We start from the raw sequence: 22,787 nt of genomic DNA on the forward strand, positions 1-22,787 counted from the left end.
CCATACATTTACCACAGAGCTATTCACATGGGGAAATCTAGACATAACACCTATACACGTGATTCTATACAATGAAGTTCAGCTTTTTATCTTCCTTTTTTTCTCCAGAGTCACATGCAGGTCCTATAGAGAACAATGGTGGAGGGAGAAGTCAGATCATTTACTGAAGTAAAATATTAATACACACACAGTGACAGTGACATAGGCTATAAAACACTTCTTTACTTTTTATAGCAGTGAAATGTATCAGAGGTTCATTACTCGCTGGATATAAAGTGAATAAAAGCCATGTGCAATCTAAATCTTAGGTATATGGAGTATCATTTTGATGTGTTTGTACTTCACTTGAGTATTTCTAATACGTTTATAAAATACATTGTTGGATTATTTGAGATAAAACCAGTGTTTCTTAATCACAATAACAGACCTGATCCAAAAGCCTCTTAAACAATCAGCCTCATATACAGTAGTAGGTCACATATATTTAACAGGGACAGTTGTAACTATTGGCCACTTTTACTTTTGGCACTTTTGTTGCACTTAATTCTATACTTTTATTAATTCAAGCTGAATTTCACATCGGTATTAAACTTTTTCATACCACCCTAAGTGCACTATAGTCATAAATTGTTTTTCATCTTAACTCAAGTCTTTAAAGTACTTCAACCTGAAAGGAATCCACATCAAATTGTGTGTTAGGGGGGTTGCTCCCCTCCATCACCACCACCACCAACCACACACTTCATTTCCTGCACGAGGTGACGGTCCTCCCCCTTCCCACAGTAAACACACCCATTGATTTGAACGAGAGAAAGAAAAGAAAGAGGACTGGGAGCGCAGGAGGAGGACCGTCAGTCACACCGGAGCGAAGCCGCGGCGCTGGAGGAGGAGGAGAAAAAAACCTCCAAACACCTTGAGCTCATCCCCGATACCAAAGCCACAGTGTTTTGTTTTTTTTTAATATATACAGAGCTCTTTACACAGAAGAAAAAAACACTACAACATCTGGAATCTGCGGAAGATAGATAGTGGAGAGCAGCAGACGGCAACATTTCGGAGATAACCACCACGGAGTTACCACACTCCCCCGAGCGCAAGGCGTGCATCGTGGCTCTGTCAGAAGTGGCATGTTCCAGGGAGACTGCGGACACAGTTGAACTCCTGCTTTCACCCAAAGAGGTACATTTAAAAAATAATAAATCACTCACTGCTCCATCTTATTCACATGTTGTTGTTGTTATTGTAGTATAATGTAAAGAGCTGCTGCTTCTCCTCCTCTTCACCTGATGATGGAGAAGAGAGAAGAGAGCGCGCAACAGAAAGAAATCCGGCTAATGGACAAAAGATTGTTGCTGACAGTGGCTGATAGCGATGGTGGTGTCATTTTAAACAGCACGTTGATTACTATAACGTGTCTTTATTATCTCATTAAAACCACCACCACCCTCAGATCTCTTATCTCTCTCCTCCTTTGTGCTGCTGCTGCTTCTTCCTGCATACTAACTCGTGCATGCTCGGGATGTTTCACACGCTTTTTAAAAAGGCGACATCAGGTGTGACAGGCATGCTTCTTCCTTATGTGGCTATAATTGGATAAGCTTTATCTGTTGTTGTTCAGTGGGAGAGGCTTTTTGGATTAAATGCAGTTAACCTCGCGGTGGATGTGTGTGGACAGATGGTGTGTGAGACCATAAATCTGATTCTGTTTGATTCCGATGGAGATTGATGCAGACGTGCAGATCAATAGCTGCTGCTCTGCCTTCTCCTTGTTGATGTTGTGTGTTTTTTGTTTTGTTTCTTTCTTTCTTCTTTTTTTTGCATCTTGTTTCTTTCTCTTTTTTTTCCTCCAAGTGGCAGATGTGTATACTTGGCTCATATAAGCCTGGTGTTTACTTTTGAAGTCTCTCCCTCCCATCCCTCCTTCCTGAGTCCATGGTTGACTGTGAACACCTGGCAATGATTTTAAACAGACTGCAGCCAGCCAGGCCTCAGATAGAGTCCAGAGGCTGCGTGCATGTGCTTTTAACCATGTTCTCTCTCCCTCTCTCTCTGTGTGTGTGTGGATGTGTGCTTTCCGGTTGTGTACCCTCGGATCTGCTCTTTGTGAGGGGGGGATGAGGATGACAAACTCTCACACAGCCATCCACATCCAGATCCTGATCCTCATCCAGCCACACACACTATGCACTACACAAACACTCACACTGCTGGCATCTTTCCCCTCCTCTCGGGGGCACGTTGGTGTGAATGTACCGACTGTTACTGTTACAGAAAATAAGGCTGTGGTGAGATCAATCACAGACCAAGGACAAATTACAATTGCATGAGCTCCGCTGGTTGATTATTATCGAGACCAGTGGTTTGCTTTGGGGCTGGAACTAATCTGATAGTTATTTTTTGATCAATAGAGTAATCAGTTACAGTCAAAAACAATGATATGTCCTTGTTTTTTTTCCAACAAAGAGTCCAAAAAATCTTCAGATGCAGCATCTTTTCCTTGGAAAAATCACTGAAACACTAACAAACATGTTTGGTGATTACTTTTCTGTGCTGTAATTAAAGACTTGGCCTAATTTTATTTGACATTTTCATGCACATGAATATGCAAACAGCCGTCATTAGTCTTAAACAACACGTACCAGCACTCTTGATTATAACTGTCGAACAGTGGAGGTTAATGTGGAACGCATACACCCGTGAGAAAGAATGAGGAAATGTGATTACGCCAGAAAGAAAAACAAGTCACACTATCACAACTGGTAATCAGCTGAATTCTGGTTTGCAAAAACTTTTCACTCAGCTGCTCATGAAAGAGGGCGGCAAATAAAACAAACAAATTATGTAAATTAACATGCAAATTCACTTTAATGATGTTTTTTTTTTTCTTCTTGGAAATTGTTCATCCCTGACTATAAATCAAGGTGAAGAAGCCAACATTTAAGTTTTTACTTTCCTCTTGAAGACGTGGCTTTTCGGTTAGAGCAGAAGTTATTAGTCCAATTATAAAGTAATTATTTATAATCTTCACAAATTTTGAAATATGAGATGTTTATGTCTGTCGAACTGTTGCCAGGAGCTTCACGGCAACTTGTTGCACTGAGGATGTTTTTTTTTTTTTCACTGTAATCTGTTGACTCTGAATAACCAGATTAAAGTAACACAATGGGTTTAGTGGTTCAAGTGACCTGATTTATGTAGAAGCAACATTACAGGTAGTTTATTGTCTAAAACGCTGCTTAAACATAAAATCTCCCACCAGAATCAATTTACTCTGAAGTCACTTTTTTTTTTCTTAGATTATATGAGTTTTGACACTCAACATCCTCGCTGGACAAATGTTGGGGACAAGCAAATTTATAACAAAGGAAAAATCCCATTTAAATTACAAATGTATGAACAAAGGGTTTTCAGGAGCTGCAGGCTACTGCTGCTTGGTAATCCAGGCTTTATCCTTTAAGATGCAAATAGGGGAAATATCTGTTTTAGTGCTCCTCTCTCTCTCTGCAGCTCTCCTGCACTCACTGCATGTCGGAGAGTTTGTTAAACTGTGGAAAACTTCGGCTTATTGTTTGGTAAAAATGCAGAACTTAAGGTTGTGCTGCTGGGCAGCAGAATAAAACAGGAATGCAATCATCATTTAGGCTACGACGAGGCAATCAAAGTAAAAAATTAAAAGTTATTATAAAATCAAATGATTGAATAGATGAATAGAAACGGTTGATGGTTGAGGAAAGATTTGGATCAAACTCTTATTTGGACAGCAGATCAAAATATTGGTGTTTCTGAGAGCAGGGCCGTGTTGTGCCATTATCAAGATGAGATAATACCGTGGCTCCTTGATTCATTTCTGAGAGGAAACTGATTACACTTTGGGAGTTAGATCACCTGCACTGAAACAACAGCGATCGATCGGAGGTTGTTGTTGTCTTTTAGTGCCGTTACTGAGAAGAAAATCATGATTTGAAATGCCAGTGTTAAGTGTTTATCTGAATGTCAGCCCGTGTATCTCAGACATGAAGGTCACATTTAGGTTTTCCTCATGTTAATCATTAGCATATGGAAAACCTCTCAGGTTAGGAGTCTGATTTATTAAGGCCACTTATTCAAATCAGTTCACTTACAACTTTTAATTAGATAACACACGAGCTGCAGTATCATTATTCTGCGTGTGTCTGTGTGTGTGTTTGTGGGGGAGGTGGCGTGCAGGTGAGAGTGAGCAGGCAGGGAGAGTCTACATATAGCTGACTGAGCCAGAGGCCTGAAGATGACGGGTTGCCAGTTCTGTCAGTGCTGGAATGCAATAAATCCTGCTGAACCAAAGTCGCGGTTGGGGTTTGCATTTCATCAAGTTGTGATAAATAAGATTCCTCCTCTTGTTATTATTGTGAAATACGACTTCATATATGTGACCTGGAATGCCGCTACTGTATACGAAGCCATAAGTTAAGTGAAGCAGCTGCTGTGTAGTATAAGTATGTTATCAATCTTCTCATCTAATACAGGGGCGAGGAGGTGAATAAACACAGACTGTTCCTTTAAGACATATCAGCTCACATGCACATATAACGTGAAAACAAATGGACACTGTTTTTTTTATGAAGCAGCCACACCAGTACGTTTCTTATCTCTGTAGTTCACATAAAATTACACCATGTTATCTCGCATTCCTGCTGTATTTCACACCTCGCTCCACTCTGCCGCACAGCCTTTGCTCCAGTTTTAAAATGCTATGCAAGTGGCTTGAATGCATTGTGTGTTAACAACACACACGCTGCAGGTTTTTGTGTGTGTGTCTCTCTCTCCCCCACTGGCAGCAGCACCACAGCCGCCAAACCAGGGTGCCTGGGGTTTAGTTTAACTGGAATTTAACCATGTTCCTGGTATTTATGACAAGTAACAATACAGTTCTGCTGAAGCCAGCGGTGTGAGTGACACCGCTCACCATGAAGCCCCATTGGACTTTCATTTGAGCCTGCAGGGTTCGAGCTAGATTGTGTATTCATGAGGCGGCATTGTGAGGATTTTTGGGGCAGATGATGCAACCTGAAGAAAATGGAAAGTGTCCTTTCCTCTGTGCAGCTGCCTGCGTTGCACAGGAATCATTTATGACACCTGGGAACTTCTGAACTCGCACAGCCTTGAAGTGAAAATCAATCTTTTCAAGTATCAAAACCTCACCACCTGGAGGTTTGTAAAACATTTTCTCGCCAACTGAGAAACAATGTCGGTGACGGAGGCGAGTCAGGTCAGCTTGACCTCAGTCTATCACACAGTGGATTACAATGGAGGCAAGCAAGCATGGGGGGGGGAAACACAACAATAATTATTCCAAAATAAAACTCTACAAACATAAACACAATGTTTTGCCCTCAAAGCCATAAACGTGTTTATTTTCCACTGTGTTTGTGATGTACTGAGCAGATAGATGGGCAGTGGAGGGAGTATATTTTTCTGCAGGAGTGTTTTGAAAAATTTTTTATGAATGTTTTTCTACTTCGAAAACACCTTTGCCTTGAAAAGTCATCATCAGAATCTATAGCACCCGGCAGAATTAAAAGGAAACTACAAACATGCCACAACAACCTCAAGCCTGTTTTCGATCCAAAACACAGATTCTGTGGTAGTACAGTCAAGTGCGAAAGTTTTTACTGTAAAGATCAATCCATCTTCTCTCACACCTCAAATTATTGCCCCTCAAAATAGACCCCGAGGCAGGCGGAGAACTTGAAATGTCTGGTTGAAGAATCTGTCAGCTGTGCATTTACTGGGTCAGACGGGGACTCAGTTCCTCTGGAAATAGAGTGCTGGAGGCACTTGACATGTCTTGAAATTGGGTGGAATGAAAGTGAGCTGCGGGCAAGGACAGGGGAAGGACAGTGAGGATGGGAGCAGTGACTTTCTTTTGAGTAGTACTGTAAATTCTGTTCATTTCTGAGCCTTAAAATAGTTCGTCTGTTTTTTTTTACTTATAAACCATGGCATCTCTACTAGAGAGGAGTTAATACTACACAGATTTGAAAGTAGAAAAGCCACCTGCTGTTTAAAGAGAAAACAACTGATCGCCATTTCTTTACATATGCCACTAGTACATCTTTCTATCTTTAGGAAGGACTGTCTGCAATACTCTCTGTAAAGATGCACCCATTAATCATATTTTGGATATGAGGGCTGAACAATGTAATGTTTCTGCAGTGACATCACTACAGAACAAATGTGCAATAGTTGCAGCTGAGGATGCAATTCAATAAGGCGAGTTAGTCCCACAGCAAACACTGCTTTTTTATGATTCATCCTAAAGACAAACAATCCAGTCTGTCTGATAAACAACATAATTTAGTCTGATTCGCGGTAATTACACACCACTTTTGCATGAATGCTAACATCTCATGTGTCTCGTGCGCTTTGCATCTGACTTTCAAATTAGTGGACATTGGATGAAAAAGGATGGAAAATTCCTACATCTGCTACATCACTGAATGTGTTAGAAGATAAATAAAAGATATTATATGCAAAATAGGAAAAGAAAAAAACACCTACACGTTCTTTCTTTAACAGATATCAAAAGCTGCATACATTGCACTTTATTATCTGAAATATAATGGATAAAACACATTCTTCCCTCAGGTCTCAGGGGGCTTTAATATTGTAGAAAAACATACTAGAATGGATGTTGTTTTCTTAATATTGTTTGTGCGAAGCCACATACACTTGAAATGGATAATAGAAAGAACACTGTTTATCTGTGGCAGAAAAAATACTTGGACAGATCAATGGTGGAGGAGGAGACTGGAGGTGTGAATTCAGATGGAGATCGAATAATAAAGTCTTAAACACTATAATGACCTAATTTCTCTCCTTCAGCTGTCTCTCGACAACAACAAACTCCTACAGTTTGTTATGACTGAAAGCTTTTTTTCTCATCCTATCGTACCGCTTAACTCTTACAAGCAGATATAATAACTGACTTAAATCAATCATTGCATTAAAGAGATATATTTCTTTTGTCTTTTGTCTTTCAGGATTCAATGAAAATGTCCGTGTGCGTCCATGAGAACCGGAAATCTAGAGCCAGCACTGGCTCTATGAACATCTACCTGTTCCACAAGTCCTCCTACGCCGACAGTGTCCTCATGCACCTCAACTCACTGCGGCAGCAAAGGCTCTTCACGGATGTCCTGCTTCACGCCGGGAGCCGCTCCTTCCCCTGCCACCGCGCCGTGCTGGCCGCCTGCAGCCGCTACTTCGAGGCCATGTTCAGCGGAGGGCTGAGGGAGAGCCAGGCCAGCGAGGTCGACTTCCACGACTCCATCCACCCCGAGGTTTTAGAGCTCCTGCTGGATTACGCGTATTCGTCACGCGTGGTCATCAACGAGGAGAACGCAGAGTCGCTGCTGGAGGCGGGGGACATGTTGGAGTTTCAGGACATCCGCGACGCCTGCGCTGAATTCCTAGAGAGAAACCTTCACCCCTCTAACTGTCTTGGCATGTTGTTGCTGTCTGACGCCCACCAGTGCACCAAACTGTCAGAGCTCTCCTGGGGCATGTGCCTCAGCAACTTCCCTGCCATTTGCAAGACAGAGGACTTCCTCCAACTGCCCAAAGACATGGTGGTCCAGCTTTTATCACACGAGGAGCTAGAGACAGAGGATGAGAGACTGGTGTACGAAGCTGCCCTGAACTGGATCAACTACGACCTGGAGAGGAGGCACTGCCATCTTCCAGAGCTCCTGAGAACGGTCCGCCTCGCCCTGCTGCCCGCCATCTTTCTGATGGAGAACGTCTCAACAGAGGAGCTGATCAACGACCAGGCCAAGAGCAAGGAACTGGTGGACGAAGCCATCCGCTGTAAGCTGAAAATCCTCCAAAATGATGGCGTTGTCAACAGCCCGTGCGCTCGACCTAGAAAAACCAGCCACGCCCTGTTTCTTCTGGGAGGGCAGACTTTCATGTGCGACAAGTTGTATCTGGTGGACCAGAAGGCCAAAGAAATCATCCCCAAGGCAGACATCCCAAGCCCCAGGAAGGAGTTCAGCGCCTGCGCCATCGGCTGCAAAGTGTACATCACCGGAGGGAGAGGCTCCGAGAACGGCGTGTCCAAAGATGTGTGGGTGTACGACACCGTCCACGAGGAATGGTCCAAAGCGGCTCCCATGCTCATCGCCAGGTTTGGCCACGGCTCCGCGGAGCTGAAACACTGCCTGTACGTGGTGGGAGGTCACACCGCAGCGACCGGCTGTCTCCCGGCCTCTCCGTCGGTGTCGCTCAAACAGGTGGAGCAGTTTGACCCGGTGGCGAACAAGTGGACCATGGTGGCTCCTTTGAGAGAAGGTGTCAGCAATGCCGCGGTGGTCAGCGTCAAGCTCAAGCTTTTCGCCTTCGGAGGAACCAGCGTCACCCACGACAAGCTGCCCAAGGTGCAGTGCTACGATCCGCAGGAGAATCGATGGACGGTGCCCGCGTCTTGCCCGCAACCGTGGCGCTACACAGCTGCTGCCGTGCTCGGGAACCAGATCTTTGTCATGGGCGGGGATACGGAGTTCTCAGCGTGCTCGGCGTATAAGTTTAGCAGCGAGACCTACCAGTGGACTAAAGTGGGCGATGTGACAGCCAAGCGGATGAGCTGCCAGGCTGTAGCATCGGGGAACAAACTGTACGTGGTGGGCGGGTACTTTGGCACACAGAGGTGTAAAACTCTGGACTGCTACGACCCCACGTTGGACGCCTGGAACAGCATCACTACTGTGCCGTACTCGCTCATTCCCACTGCTTTCGTCAGCACCTGGAAACATCTGCCTGCTTGAGCCCGAGACCCTCTGCTTACACCGTTTTCATCAGGTGAGTTTAATGCCTACTACTGAAAATTTTAGTTGAAATCCTTAGGTAGGAGCTGAAGATTGCAAGTTTTAAAATAAAATGTGGGTATGTGGAGACAGAAAGACCTGCTCCTCATCCCTGTTCGAGGCCGCTTGAGGCTACACCTGAGTAGACACCAGGTTTTGAAAAGGGAGGAATATGTGTCTGTGGAATATAAAAGACAACATTTTTCCCTCTACTGTGTTGATTTTAGTCCTCAGGCTTTCGGATTTTCGAAGCAATAGTGATAGGAGAAGAGGGGGAGGAAGAATCTAGGAAGGGGAGGGAGGCTGGACCGTTTGGGGGATTGATAGGGGCTTGTGTGCGTTGGTTAAGTGAGTTATGTGGCTGTGGGGATGGGCCGAAGGACAGAGAGGGTAATTGAAAGAGAATAGGATACTTTTATTGCTCCTGTGGGGGAAATCTCTCTAAGAGGGAAAAGGGGGTCTGCCAATTAGACAAGCCACTCACCAGCAGGCTACAACACCCTGGCGAGGCTAATCCACTCTCAGTCGCCTTCCTTTTGTTGAGGATATGGTCTTTACGTCGAAAGCGAGAGGGAGGGAGGCAGCCAGTGACTCACGCGGTGTCGGAAACCATTCATTATCAATTACAAGTCGAGGTGACTGAAGGAAGTGGCAGAAGGGGGGGCGGGAGAGGGGAAGTGAGGATCTCCCTCCACTATCTCCTCTGGCTCCATCTACGACGTCTTCTTGGCCTCGTTCTAACCCTGCTCTCCTGCTCTGACGATAAACAGGCCGGACGTTTGTGGAGCATGTGTAGTCAGCTGGCAAACCTGATCTTTCTGCGTGCTGCAGGCTGCGGGGTCCCGGTCACATCACATCACACAAACCCCTGCACCCTACACCGATCCCCCCACCGCCCCCCTCTCCCCTTGCCACATACCCATGCATGATGTGATGCTTCTCTATCTTTGCTGTAGGCCCATTTGTTGAAATGGTTGGCAGCTCCCGGGAAAGCAAAGTAGGGGAAAAAGTAGTGAGACTCCCCAGCTGTCCGGCAGAACACAGTCTCTCCTGTTTAATAATACTAGGAAGCAGCTCAGAGCAGCTTCACCGCTCCGCTCCGACACAGTGATGTTCCTCCTCTCTACAGGGTGAAATATTTTTGAAGACTTATTATTCCCTTTCTTTTCACTGACTCATCTCTGAAAGGGAGAGAGATGTGACTGAAGGTTTGAACCACCTCTAAGCCAGTCCACACAGTGTTCAGTGAAGGATATAATCCTGCCACTAATTTAATACAGAATTTGTTTTTTCTTGTATGTGTATGTGTGTGTGAGCGTGCCTGCCTGTCATGGCAACTGACAGTCTCCTCATTGCACGCTGTGGAGACAAAATGTGGAGGAATGGAAAAGAGGGCTGACTGTTAAGGAATGAAAGGGAAAGGAAGTATGGTAGACCTCACAGAAGGAGACTGTGGCTGTGAAGGAAAAAAAAAAAAAAGATAGGTCTCAGTATTTCCCAGAGGAACAATTCTCACTTCCTCCTTTTTAAATTTTTTGTGTTGGAAAGCTTTTAGTCAGGCAAATGGTCCTACTGACTTACGAAACACACTGATTTTATTGTTGTTGATGATAATGTAGGAAACCGGTTGGTGATCTTAAACTATCATAAGAGAGGTGAATCACATATAGCCTATTAACATACATTGTTCACTTCATTTTAACATATTTTGGCTAATAGGCTACACTCCAGGAAATAGTCGGGCACATAACAGTCTCAGCCTCAGTAAGCACTTTTTTTTTACACAAACAAACAGGATATAATGTGTTAAAAAGTGAGCTTTGGAAGTGGTGGTTGGTGGATTTTGGTTAGGGATTAGCGTTAGCTGTCCCCCCGTTTCCCCATTACTAAGCGCTAAGCAAACTAAGCAGATTCTGTCTCCCGACTATGGCTTCATAATTAGCATATAGACATGACAGTTGTATAATCTACTCAAAGCAAACATACTTCCCAAATCTTTAAAACACTTCATGTTATTTAATTTGAGAGGATGTAGTATAAATGCACCAGTGTCAGTGAAGAAACAACAGCTTAGGTTAGCCTCCAGGAAGTAGCTGCTCCTGGCCGTGAAATAGTCTGGCACTTGACACCCTGTGAAAGCACAGTGTGTCATTTTTACACTTTTTTATGGTTCAAACAAACTAACAAATACAATATAATGTGATAAAATGTAGAGGTAGCTTACTGGTGGGTGGATTTGGGTTAGGGGTTAGCCTTAGTTGTTTTCCTAGTATTTAGTGCTAAGCAGGCTAAGCTAAATTAAGCTAATTTGAGTTAACTGTTTCCTCGCTCTGGCTTCTTATTTAGCAAACAGATATGATGAGCGTGGTATCAGGATGTAGGCTAGTTTAAATGCACAAGCGACAGTGTTTTTTAAAAAATATATGTATCTCTCAAAGTAAATTTACAAGAAATGATGATTGCAACCTTTAAAGTTAGGATCAAAGCCTCAGCATCAACGTGACATTTCTCTTCCATACAATTTGCTGCTGGGTAGAAAGTTCTCCTCAGGGTTTATTTTTTCTGTCATCATCACATGTATGTCCTCCAGCACCAGCAGCAAGTGAGAGACCCAGCTCCAGACAGAGATAGCTGATGATATTACATTCATATTATACACACAGAGAGCTGCCAAGCCTGTAACCATCTGTGGTGTACAGATAAGTACATATTAAATAAACACTTTTAAAAATGGAAAGGTCAGAGTGAAATTCTGTGAGTAAAATGCACTTAAATGTGAAAAGTGTAGTAGGCTGAGGGGGAGATAAGACGCTGGACGAATGCCAGACTGTACTGAGGATGGAAACAGAGTAGGTGGATTTACCGAATCTATTAGTCTAGCCGGATATACAGCAATACCTGTAAAATCTAATGTAATGTAACGTTGTAACTCTGAAATAAAACACAATATCGCAACGCTTCTGGTCTTAAATTCTTGCTGAGACCGTGTCGAGAAGTACTTGTCTCATTTCTATGGTGATTTTGGAGCCTGCGGTTTGTGTTGATGTTGTATTATATCACATAAGAAGTGAATAAAAAGCTTTCCAATACAAATAAGAGGTTCTGAAAGGCGTTGAATCGACAGCTATTATGTTGGATTGCATTGAGTTTTACTGGTGTTACTTGTATTTCATCCACCCTTGGTACATCCCTGACTTTTCTGTACTGGGAATAATCGAAAAAGTTACCTTTCAGGCATTTTCACACGTCATATTATCCTGTCTAACAAATCATTCTTCTCTCTTCCTCAGATTTCCCTATTTTGCATCATCCACTGGACCCTAACTGTGAAGAGGCTCTAAAAAAAAAAAGAAAAGAAAAGAAAAAAAGAGAGAGACATTGAGCAGTGATGTACAGACACCCACATTCATCTTGATGTTGCGAGGATGCAGAAGAACCAGAGACGTGACTGGCCGGACGCTCTTACCGGAATGATGTCATCTCTCGTTTCTGAGAAGGAAGCTGAGACATAGAGCCTACTACAGTGCAGTAACTCACGCAAGCAAACCAAACAAACTGCTGCTGTTGCTGCTGCTGCTCGTCGACATCTAGCATATCAGGCTTTCCTGCTGCCATATGAGGACTGCAGAAATGTTACACAACCTGCATTTTTCCCCATTTAGTCATGGCAGGCTTGTGAGGATCTGTATTGATGTTTTTTTTTCTCTAAGATACAAAAAAAAAAAAGAAGAAGAAGCAAACGAATTCACTCTTTTCACAGAGACTGCAATGTACAGTATAGCATGATGAATGTCCTATTGAGATGGAGGGAGGGAGAATGCAATGATTGGTGTGCTGCAGAAGACAAAGCAACTCAGCTTGACTGAATACAGCCGATTTATAAAAGGCACAATGAAGGAGCAAATCTCCCCCTTCCATCCTCTAATAAGCTCTTTTGTTTGACCCCTTATATCTTCTTTTTTTCTCTTTCTTTTCCTCTTTCAAAAGACGTGCTTCTAACAGCTCAGACGCAGAGACAAGCCTTTGAGTGTTCCTCTCATGAAGGCTTTGGCAGTTTGCTGTCAATGCTGAGCCACGAGGTGTTGATGACTAACACCAGCTGAGGTTGAGGAGGATGGAGGGGGATCTGTGCGTGTGTGCGTGGTGTGGCCCTTAAGTCGGGGAGGGGGGAAGCGGGGGATGTGGAGGTGCCTCGGGACGGAGGGAAGGGGTCACGACCTTACATGTTTGCTGTTTTGCAGCTACGCATTAACGCCCCGCTGGGTGTCGGTTAACGAAACCCGCACCGTACACAGGGACGGCATTCAGCGTTTAGATTCAGCAGCGCTTCAGAAAAGATACTGTCATATTCAGCTGTTCACTTAATGCTGTAAAAGAACCGGCTGTGCTTCTGTTATTCTGATTAAAGCGGCGGCTTGCTTGCTGAGTCATAGATAAAGCCTTTGTAGAGCATGTCCACTCATAGTGATTCAGTAAAACTGGCATGAACTCTTCTCTGTGGTCACAGAAATCTTGTCACCTTAACCTAAACTGAGAATTAATCAGTTTTCTTTTTAAAAACTTGCTGCAATGTAGTCTTAATTTATATGACAATGATTACTCTGTTATGTTAATATGTTTAATCCTATTTATTTCCTCTCTGCCTGCATTCGTATGTGAATGTATGTTTGGGTTATGTCATGCATGGCCAGGTGTTGTGTTTTTATTTGATCTCAGTTGGGCTGCATTTTGCACAGTTCACTCTTTTCCCAGGAGGAACTTGTTCTTTTTTTTCAAAGAGACAGAGGTGCAACTCTCCCAGGGTTTTCGGTTATGTCAGAGTGCGGGTGGAAGAGGAAGCATGGCTCCGATTACTGATGACGTAAAAGCAAGTTTAGGCCACAGGGTCGCTGCCCAAAATGAGACTGAATGGGGTTGTAAGACATAAATAATCATTTTACTTCTGGTGTATTCACTTTAAGCTCTAACCTGAGTCCAAACCTGCCTTAAATTGGCCCGTTGTGGCTCAAACTTAACCGACAAAAACAAGAAGATAAGACCCATAAAACAGATTGAGGCTGCTGGAAGCGACCCAGTACCCAACTAGCAGGGACGTCACACAGTAACCCTGACATGGTTAAGAATGTGATGGTCTTGTGCAGCTGTCCTTGTCCTTGGGACAGCTGGACGACTGTCGCATGTGCTCACTTGGCTCATTTTGGGGGGTGGTGTTAATTCACAGTCCTCTTCACCATTAAGAAAGAGTTGAATCCAGTAAGCTGTGCATTGATAAGGGCAGACACCGCAGTGCTTTTTTCATCATAGTGTTAATGATGCACATAAAAAAACAAAAAACAAAAACAAAAAAAACACTGCAAGTTCTCAAAGAACAAAAAGTGAGAATGTCCTAAACACGTGCATATGAAATCCTTGGTAACTCTAATCAGTGTTTTTTTGTCTGTGTGTCTGTCGACGTGACCTGAACATTGACGTATTACAATTGAATATTAATGGCTTCATTGAATTTCAATGTAAGAGCTAATGTTTTGGTGCAATGTGTGTATGTATATATATATAGATATTTTTATTTTCAAATGTCCGTCCTCGTGGATCCATGCGTCAAACCAAATCTGTTGGAAATCGATTGGTAAACAACTCTGTGCTCAGCTCCTTAAGCCGCCCAAAGGTTCATCCTCTTATTGGCGATCTGTGGAGACCCTCGTGGCTCCATAAGGTCGACCTCCTCCAGCCGCTGAACACAGAGCCTCCCCTGGCCCCACCAATCAGATAAGAGCATTTCTTCCCCCCCATTGAAAACAAGTTTCCCTGACAACAGCGAGCAATGAATGCCCCTTCAATTTGCTCCTAATTGCTGAGTGGCATTTCCCATTTCTTCTCTGGCGCTCTCCGGCTATTCTCTGTTTTATCTGGAAATCCAGCTGGCTCACATTGGAGCACAGTATCCCACTTCACATAATGATGTAAATTAGACAGAAAACACTGTCAGTGTGCATCGGTTTCTTTATTTTGTTTTATTTTATTTTATTTTATTTCATTTTTTGTCATGTAAGAGTTTCATTTCTATTTTTATGGCATTATTTTGTACATGTGATTTTTTTCACAATGTGAAATTCATGGCTAATAAACATAAGAGTTTTTTCCTCTTGACTGTGTAGCACTGCCTCATGTTTTGTCCGTCTCACGTCGGCGGTGTAATGGTGCAGATTTTTGAGGAGGGAAGAGCAGCGTTAGGGTGCTTTCTCATTACTGCATGTTTCACATATTTAGGCAGCTTTGGAGTGAATACAGCAGCCAAAGTGTCCTGAGGTATTTAAGGCAGTATATCATGCGTACAGCTTTTGTTCTGTGGAGGAGGGACTGAAATCATCTTATCTATGCCTCTGGCTTCTAAGCTTCCTGCACAAGGAACAGGCAAAACACAGCCAGATACTTTCCCTTTCTCTGTCAAGTCACCTTGGCAACGGCAACCTTTATCTGCAAACTGTGGGGGCTGGAGGAGAACATGAAATCTTAAAAAGCACCTCACTCTATTCTCCTCCTTCCCTCCCTCCTTCCCTCCCTCCCTCCCTCCATGGCCTGCCTCCCCTCTCACTTTCTACACCCCCACTCACACTTTTTTTTTTCTTTTATCAGTGAAATACATTGCGAAGCAGCAGCAGCTCCGCCAGCGGTGTGTTAGTGTTAGCAGCGCTCCTGCATCTTGACGTGTCCTGGTTTGTAACAATTCGAACATCCCATTAGTGAGCCACTTGCATTCCTGCAGCTCCCGAGCAGTCGGACTCTGTTCACTGTTTACATTCTTCGCCCTGACACGACTCCTGACCGGTGACACGACGATGGTTGAGAAACACCAGTTTTACTGGATTCTGACCCTCATGCATTCACAAACAAAATACTCTGTGTGGGGTGTGTGTGTGTGTGTGTGTGTGGGGGGGGGTTACTGGGAGCTTGGGTAAGTAAACAAGCAATCGTCAGGCTGTCGCAATATGTGCTGAGATGTAAGAAAAATAATCTCATCAAGATAAGTTTAGTCAGAAGATTGTTTTTTTTCTCAGGCGCTCTCTGACTGAGAACCAGGAAAGGGAAAAAAAAGCATCTAAGGTGAAGTATGGGAGCTCTGTGTGTGGGAGGCCCCTCAGTGCCCCCTTTGTGATCCAACAGTCCCCCCCATTAATCAAGACAGGAAGTTGAATTTCCTGTGCGCCAGGAAGTGGGTCTTATCCCCCCCCGCCCCCCTCCTCCTCCCACGGCTCCACGCCCCCGCACCCCGGTCCCTGAACATACCACGGACGGCTCAACCCTTCAACACTGTGAATCCTCTGGGTGCTGTTAGCTTATGCAGAGCTTGGCTGAGCGGACTCACGTCGACGGTTCTGTGTGGGCAGTCTGTGCATGTGTGGCCGAGCGTGATAAAAACAATGTACCTACATGTCATTGTCGCCTGGCAACGCTCGCTTCTGCAGCGACTCTGTCATGCACACACACACACACACACACACACACACACACACACACACACTCATACAGAGACGGTTTCAAATAAAATTATCTGCAAATTAGTTGCACATATCCTCACATCACTCCAACATGTCAGAGTCGGCAGACGTCTAGTCACAGTTAGACATCGTACCTAGATTTTGGAAAAGGAACATAAAAAAAAAAAGATGCAAGGATGAATATTTTCCCGCAGAAAGGTAGGTGTGGTGTTATTCATACTGTCAACAATTCCCATGGACAAAACCAAAGACAACAATGTGTCAGTCTGTCTCTCAATACTTTATGACTTCCTCTCTCTGTCTGTGGCTCTCAGCCCACTGGTTCCCACCGGTTCCTCCTGAGGTTGTGGATCTTTCATGAACAAATGATTAGGAACCTTTCTCAGACACATCATCAGTATCGACGTATTCCTTGTTGGCTGATAAGAACCGATGTGAACGCTTTGTTTTCTCCTTTCAAACTTTGCAGACAAACTTGCAAACTGTCTGGGTTTAATTTAGAAAAGATGTCCTGGACCTGGAAGAGTTTAACTGCGGTACGGCACTGAGGCCTTTTTGAATCATAGAAGTTAATTATTGTTAAACGGTAAAATGTTTGTTAAGCCTCCAATATATATTTATCTATAAGTGCTTGAACCATATTTGAGGGATCATTATCAGAACTATTCACTCCATAATATCGGTATCAGCCAAAAATCCTCTATTTGTCCCAATGATTTCAAATGTGCAGACACACACACAGAGTATATGTGAGATTGAGTCAAAATAAACCAATGTGTGTGTTCACAGTAATGAAGGTCGCCAAGTGCAACAGTTTGTCCCACAGATTTATAGTCTTTTCTACAACAATGGAGCTCAACGGCACCGAAGAATACGACACAAAAAGAAAATAATCAGAGACCTTGATGTTAAAGTTGTAAAAGCACAGGAACAAAGTTGGAACAAAGCAGACAGAGAGAGTTTGGCCATCAAATGCGATCACATTCACATGTATTCTGATCATATTCAGAATATATTTTAGCCCTGAGGCAAACTAATTAATTTATTTTTTCCTTTAAGAGTCGATTTTACTTTGAGCTTTACAACTTTAATGGATCTTATCAACTTCATTTTTTTTTTTAAACTTAGGTTTCTCTCTTCATCAGTGATGCAGCTCGCACTTGCATGATACACAGGTGATTCTTGTTCCTAGGATCAATTCTTCTTTGGTTTTGATTTATTCATAGGATTCGGTGACAAGTTGTGTCTTTGATAAATAAAATACATTCATGTTCATAAAAAAAAAAAAAAACTGCAAATCTATGAAAAAGGTGCATAATGCAACATTATCTGAACTCGGAAAATATGACTTCAAACAATGTGCCCTCGAGATACTTAGCAACTTGTGTTCGATATGACGTATTTATTAAATATTTTGTCACTGGATTGCGTTCAGATCAAAGCCGACCCTTTCCCCGAGGATTTGGGGAGGGGGGGGTTGGGGTTTCATCAGCTGGGTGGAGGGGCAGGTAGGTGGATACAGAGATGAATAAGTCTCTCAAACCTCCCACAGAAAAATATTCATACCATGTAGGGTGGAGCTGCTTTAAACCATTCCAGACACACACACAGTCACACACAAACAGACTCTGTGATCATGTTAGGGATGTTTTCAAAATGAGAGAGCCGTCCGCTGGGTTGTGCTCGCTCTGACCTCTGAGTTACATCAGCATTCAGGCAGGCAGCTGAAGACCGAGCCGCCTCGGGCAGAGGGACTGAGTCAGGGGCCAGTGTGTCGCTGCCAGACGTCCAGAAATGGAAATTCAAGTGAAGATCCTCTCATGGCTCAAAGTTAACTTTTTTTTTTTTATAACTTAACCCTCCTGTTGTCCTCCTGGGTCAAGGAAGGAAGGAAGGAAGGAAAGGAAAGGAAAGGAAGGAAGGAAGGAAGGAAGGAAGGAAGGACGAAAGGAACGATGGGAGAAGGAAGAAGGAAGGGAAAAAGGAAGGAAAGATGGAGGGAGGGAGGGAGGGAGGGAGGGAAGGAACAGATTGGGTCAATTAGGTCAAAAAGGAATGAAGAAGTAAGGATGAAGGAAGGAAGGAAGGACAAAAGGAAGGAAGGAAGGAAGGAAGGAAGGAAGGAAGGACGAAGGGAAAGAAAGAAGGAAGGAAGGACAAAGGGAACAATGGGAGGAAAGAAGGAAGGGAAAAAGGAAGGAAAGATAGATGGAAGGAGGGAGGGAACAGATTGGGTCCATTAGGTCAAAAAGGAATGAAGAAGTAAGGATGAAGGGCAGGAAGGAAGGAAGGAAGGAAGGAAGGAAGGAAGGAAGGAAGGAAGGAAGGAAGGAAGGAAGGAAGGAAGGAAGGAAGGACAAAGGGAACAATGGGAGGAAAGAAGGAAGGGAAAAAGGAAGGAAAGATAGATGGAAGGAGGGGAACAATGGGAAAAAGGAATGAAGAAGTAAGGATGAAGGGCAGGAAGGAAGGAAGGAAGGAAGGAAGGAAGGAAGGAAGGAAGGAAGGAAGGAAGGAAGGAAGGAAGGAAGGACGAAGGGAAAGAAAGAAGGAAGGAAGGACAAAGGGAACAATGGGAGGAAGAAAGGAAGGGAAAAGGGAAGGAAGGAAAGATGGAGGGAGGGAGGGAGGGAACAGACCAGGTCAACTGGATCAAAAGAGGAATGAAGAAGAAGTAAGGACGAAGGGAAGGAAGGAAGGTTGTGGAAAGAAGGAAGGGGAAAGGAAGGAAAGAAGGAAGGATGGAGGAAGTGAACCGACTGGGCCAATTTGACCCAGGAGGAAAACAGGAACAGGAGGGTTAAAAAGGAAAAAATAAATTTTCTCTAAACATCACACAGTCGTTCCTTGTTGTGTTTTATTTATTTGTTTACGGATGCGATATATGGAAATATTGAAGTGTTGTTGCTATGAGCGGCGTACTGCGTAAGGAAAAGTTTACTCTCATTTCCAAAAAGCCCCGCGGCTGACCCTGCTTATCAGGGCCGCGAGGCAGACTCTGGAGATAACATAGCCTACTGATGACAAAATAGCATCTGCTAGACTGCTACAGAGAGGGCCATGCCAGGCTCACAGATCACACAAGATTTTCCACCGCTTATCGGAGCGTCTTTTAACCTGCAGCGGGACGTCTGGCTGCAGCAGGGATGTTTACCGGGTCTGGAAGGTGGAATTCTTTCACTTCTTTGTCTCCCCTTTTGCTCAAATAGTCTAGTAGCCAGGGGGGGTTCCCATGCACCCGAAAGATATATTTTTCTAACTTACCTTTTTGTAATCCTTAGGGTGTCTAGTAAATGATTTTTGATGATCCCCGCGCCAATTATTGTCCCATGCATGTTTTTTTTTACCATCTTTTGTGGCCATCCTGGATTTCCGACTGTGAAAAATGAAAAATTTAAATCTATATAGCTCCTGAACTATACGTCCTACAGAGACAGCTGACCCCATTTCATCTTTGTCTTGGTATGAGGGATTGGTAGAGATGAAGGTTGCCATGATTAAATCATGTGTGGTACATAAAAAATCAGAAAAACACAAAAAAAAGTTAAAACAACGGCGGAATTCTATCACAGGAACTCCTCCCCAATGCGTCCCATTGACATTTTTTTCCGAACTTTTATAATTTTACAATCTTCAAGATGTCTTGTAAACAAATGTTGATGATCCCAACCTGAATTATATTCCCATGTATGTTTATTTTGGCTATTTTGGCTGTCACCACCTGGATTTCCTAACATGATTTTTGAACATTCCGAAGTGTTTAATTTGGCCTTAAGTAGCTTGTGAGGGGTCAAGGGGTTTTTCACTATTCTGAGTTGATTGCAAGCATTAGTTTTTCAACCAAAACACTCCTTGGTGGTAAAACAACAGCCACGCCCACATTTCCCACTCAGTGGAACCCCCGCACAAACAAAAGTTATATCCTATCTTTCAATGTTTTTGAATTAGTTTTTCTTTTCCTCCTCCAGTTAATTTTTTTTTTTACCCCTCCTCTCCATGACTAACACATCTTCATTAGTCCTCTGTTTATCCTCCACAGCATGCCCCCTTCCCCTTGCGTTATCGTGAGAGGGGCTGAATGAAAATGAATGAGAGGTAATTAAGTCTGAGGAGGTCTGCTCAGATGCACAATGGCTCCTCTTTTCTTTCTCCTTTCATTTTCTTTCCTCCTTTCCCCCCCCCCCCACCCGTGCCTTTGTCTCTCACTTGTGTCATTACTCCAGCCTCTTCCCCGGATAATCCCGCTGACCCCATCTTTAAAATTGGAAGCTATCTGAGAGAAGATACCCCTGCTGATTGGGTTGCTTTGTGGCCCAAAAGCTAATTTACTGCCTCAACATCACCTGAAGAGATTTTCCATCAGATGAGGACATTTAGGAAAGTGCTATAATTAATGGTACACGAGGGAGCAAGCCATACGTGACTGACCTTGACTACTTACTACTGATCCACAGACTTTTAACACCAACAAACTTAAAGGGATAGTTTCACATTTCACATTTCTGGACATTTTTATCTTCTTAAAAGTAGGGTTGGAGATCCTATTTCGGAGCATTTTTTTTTTACTAAATTGTTTGAAATCCTCTTCACAAAAAAAGGAAAAAAGTGAATCACCTGTGGGACGGACAATCCTTTAAAAATACCATCCAATCATTGAACGCCACGTTCAAGTCAATTGGATCGTGATAAACGCGTGTGCAATCAGAGTCTTCAACAAGTTATGACCGCGGAAAGACAATAACAGTAATCCAATGTACCACACTGAAGTATGGTAGGTGATGATGTAGCTCTTTTATTATTATGTTTATTATGATGTCAGGTGTTTTCTTTCCTGTGAATGTAATTTGTCTTGGTTTAAAAAGAAAATTGTCTTAGTTGCTTTTGTTTTGTTTCTTTGTTTTTATTTTATCACCATGGTTTCACTTTTTAGTTGTTTTTGATGGACCATTGAATGTTTTCCTGCATCCGTCAATCTCTCTGGTGGACATTCCCATTTTTGATCAGTGTGCGAGCTTTTTCCTCCTGTTGTCCTAAATGTTTGTTGGCCTACGCACCTGGAAAGAGAGTTTTTTGGACAGTGAGCAAGAGCGCAAACACCTTTTCTCCTTTTTTTTTCTTTAATGTGAATGAGCCATGAGAAAAAGCTGGTGGAAAGTTAGCGATGCTGCGCTGTGACACGCGACAGTATCGTGGGAAGCTGCGTTGCTTACATCGGGATTACATTTGGTCGTGCTGCGAGGCCGACACCTTTGCGGCTTCACCTTGATGTGATCCCAATGCTGAACAAGTGTTGCATGTTCCTGGAGGCGTGGCTTCAGAGAGAAGTCTGAGGAAAGGGGATTGGACTTTGGACTTGTGTATGTTCAAAATGTGGCCCACTAGAACCGTTTTTCCAGGATCTCCAACCCTACCTTCTATCTAAAGTTTCCAAAGATGTCCACTTATTACAATTACAGCATTACAAACTGTTTTAAGGCCTCATTGAAACATTCACAGAACTTGTCTAAGGTCCAGGAAAGTTGCCCTGGTAGCTGCTTTTTGAAGTCACACTTTTTATGGACAGAAGTGCTCTAAACTTCTGTAAAAGCGTCAGGGGCCTCCATGTGAGCTGCTTCAGTTGGTGACTGTGTGTTTTTAAAACTTATTTCAGGGCTGCACACACTCTTCTAGCAAAGGGGAAGAGGGGAAGGTTTAAAAATGAGCAGGTTCACTCAGCAGGGTGCTGTGTTTAGGCTGCCAGTCGAAGCTAGAGCTGATAAACCTGTGACTAATGCAAAGTAATCTGACCCTAAATTTGAATGCTAATTGTTCCTTTTTCCATTGCTAATGAATGACAAATGTTGGCGGTCATTAGCAGTTTTTTTGACCACTGAAAAAGTGGCTTTCAAGCAACAGCAGAGCTTTTAGCTAAATGTCATTGTTGGCGTGCGACTGCAAAATAGCGACAATGCTAATATGCTGATGTTTAGCCATGTAATGTTTGTTATGTTCACAGTTAGCCTGCTAACAGTTGCTAAAAAGCACTTACGACTAAGAGGTACAGCTAATGGGGACATCATTAGTTCTGCAGGTAACTGGGCCAAAACCAAAATACTGGACAATTTTAAGTGCAGATGATGGTGGACAACAGACTCCAGTGTCAAACTCTGCATCAAACACATCCCTGAAATCTTTTGCATAGAAGTTTGCTTCACAAACATTAGTGACTGAACAAGAGACAGGGTCAGCAAGAGAGTAGCCTATAGGTACAGTGTCGTGAAAAAGTATTTAAAGATTTCAGATTTCTTACTTTTTTGCATATTTGTCGCAGTTACATGTTTAAGATCATCAAACAAATTTTAATATTAGACAAAGACAACTCAAGTAAATATAAAATGCAGTTTTTAAATTATTATTTCATTCACTGGTGTTTGCTGTAGTCCTAGAAATGGTTTTGTAACACCTTCCAGAC

The 22,787-nt window shown here is 43.3% G+C and overlaps 1 protein-coding gene across 1 annotated transcript; it reads left to right on the forward strand.

The window, feature by feature from the left end:
- Positions 1-857: 857 nt before the first annotated feature.
- Positions 858-14,991, forward strand: enc1 (ectodermal-neural cortex 1). Its single transcript, XM_085793011.1, has 3 exons — positions 858-1,179; positions 7,020-8,835; positions 12,131-14,991. Exon 2 carries the CDS (start codon positions 7,026-7,028, stop codon positions 8,799-8,801), a length of 1,776 nt encoding a protein of 591 aa, XP_085649137.1. The 5' UTR covers positions 858-1,179; positions 7,020-7,025; the 3' UTR covers positions 8,802-8,835; positions 12,131-14,991.
- Positions 14,992-22,787: the final 7,796 nt, after the last annotated feature.

This window comes from Trachurus japonicus, chromosome 12, assembly GCF_045865225.1.
Source record: "Trachurus japonicus isolate A0001 chromosome 12, Traja_1.0".
NCBI classification, from domain to species: Eukaryota; Metazoa; Chordata; class Actinopteri; order Carangiformes; family Carangidae; genus Trachurus; species Trachurus japonicus.

Coding starts and splice junctions, on each gene's coding strand:
- enc1 (XM_085793011.1), top strand. CDS start 7,026: ATGAAAATGTCCGTGTGCGTCCATGAGAACCGGAAATCTAGAGCCAGC.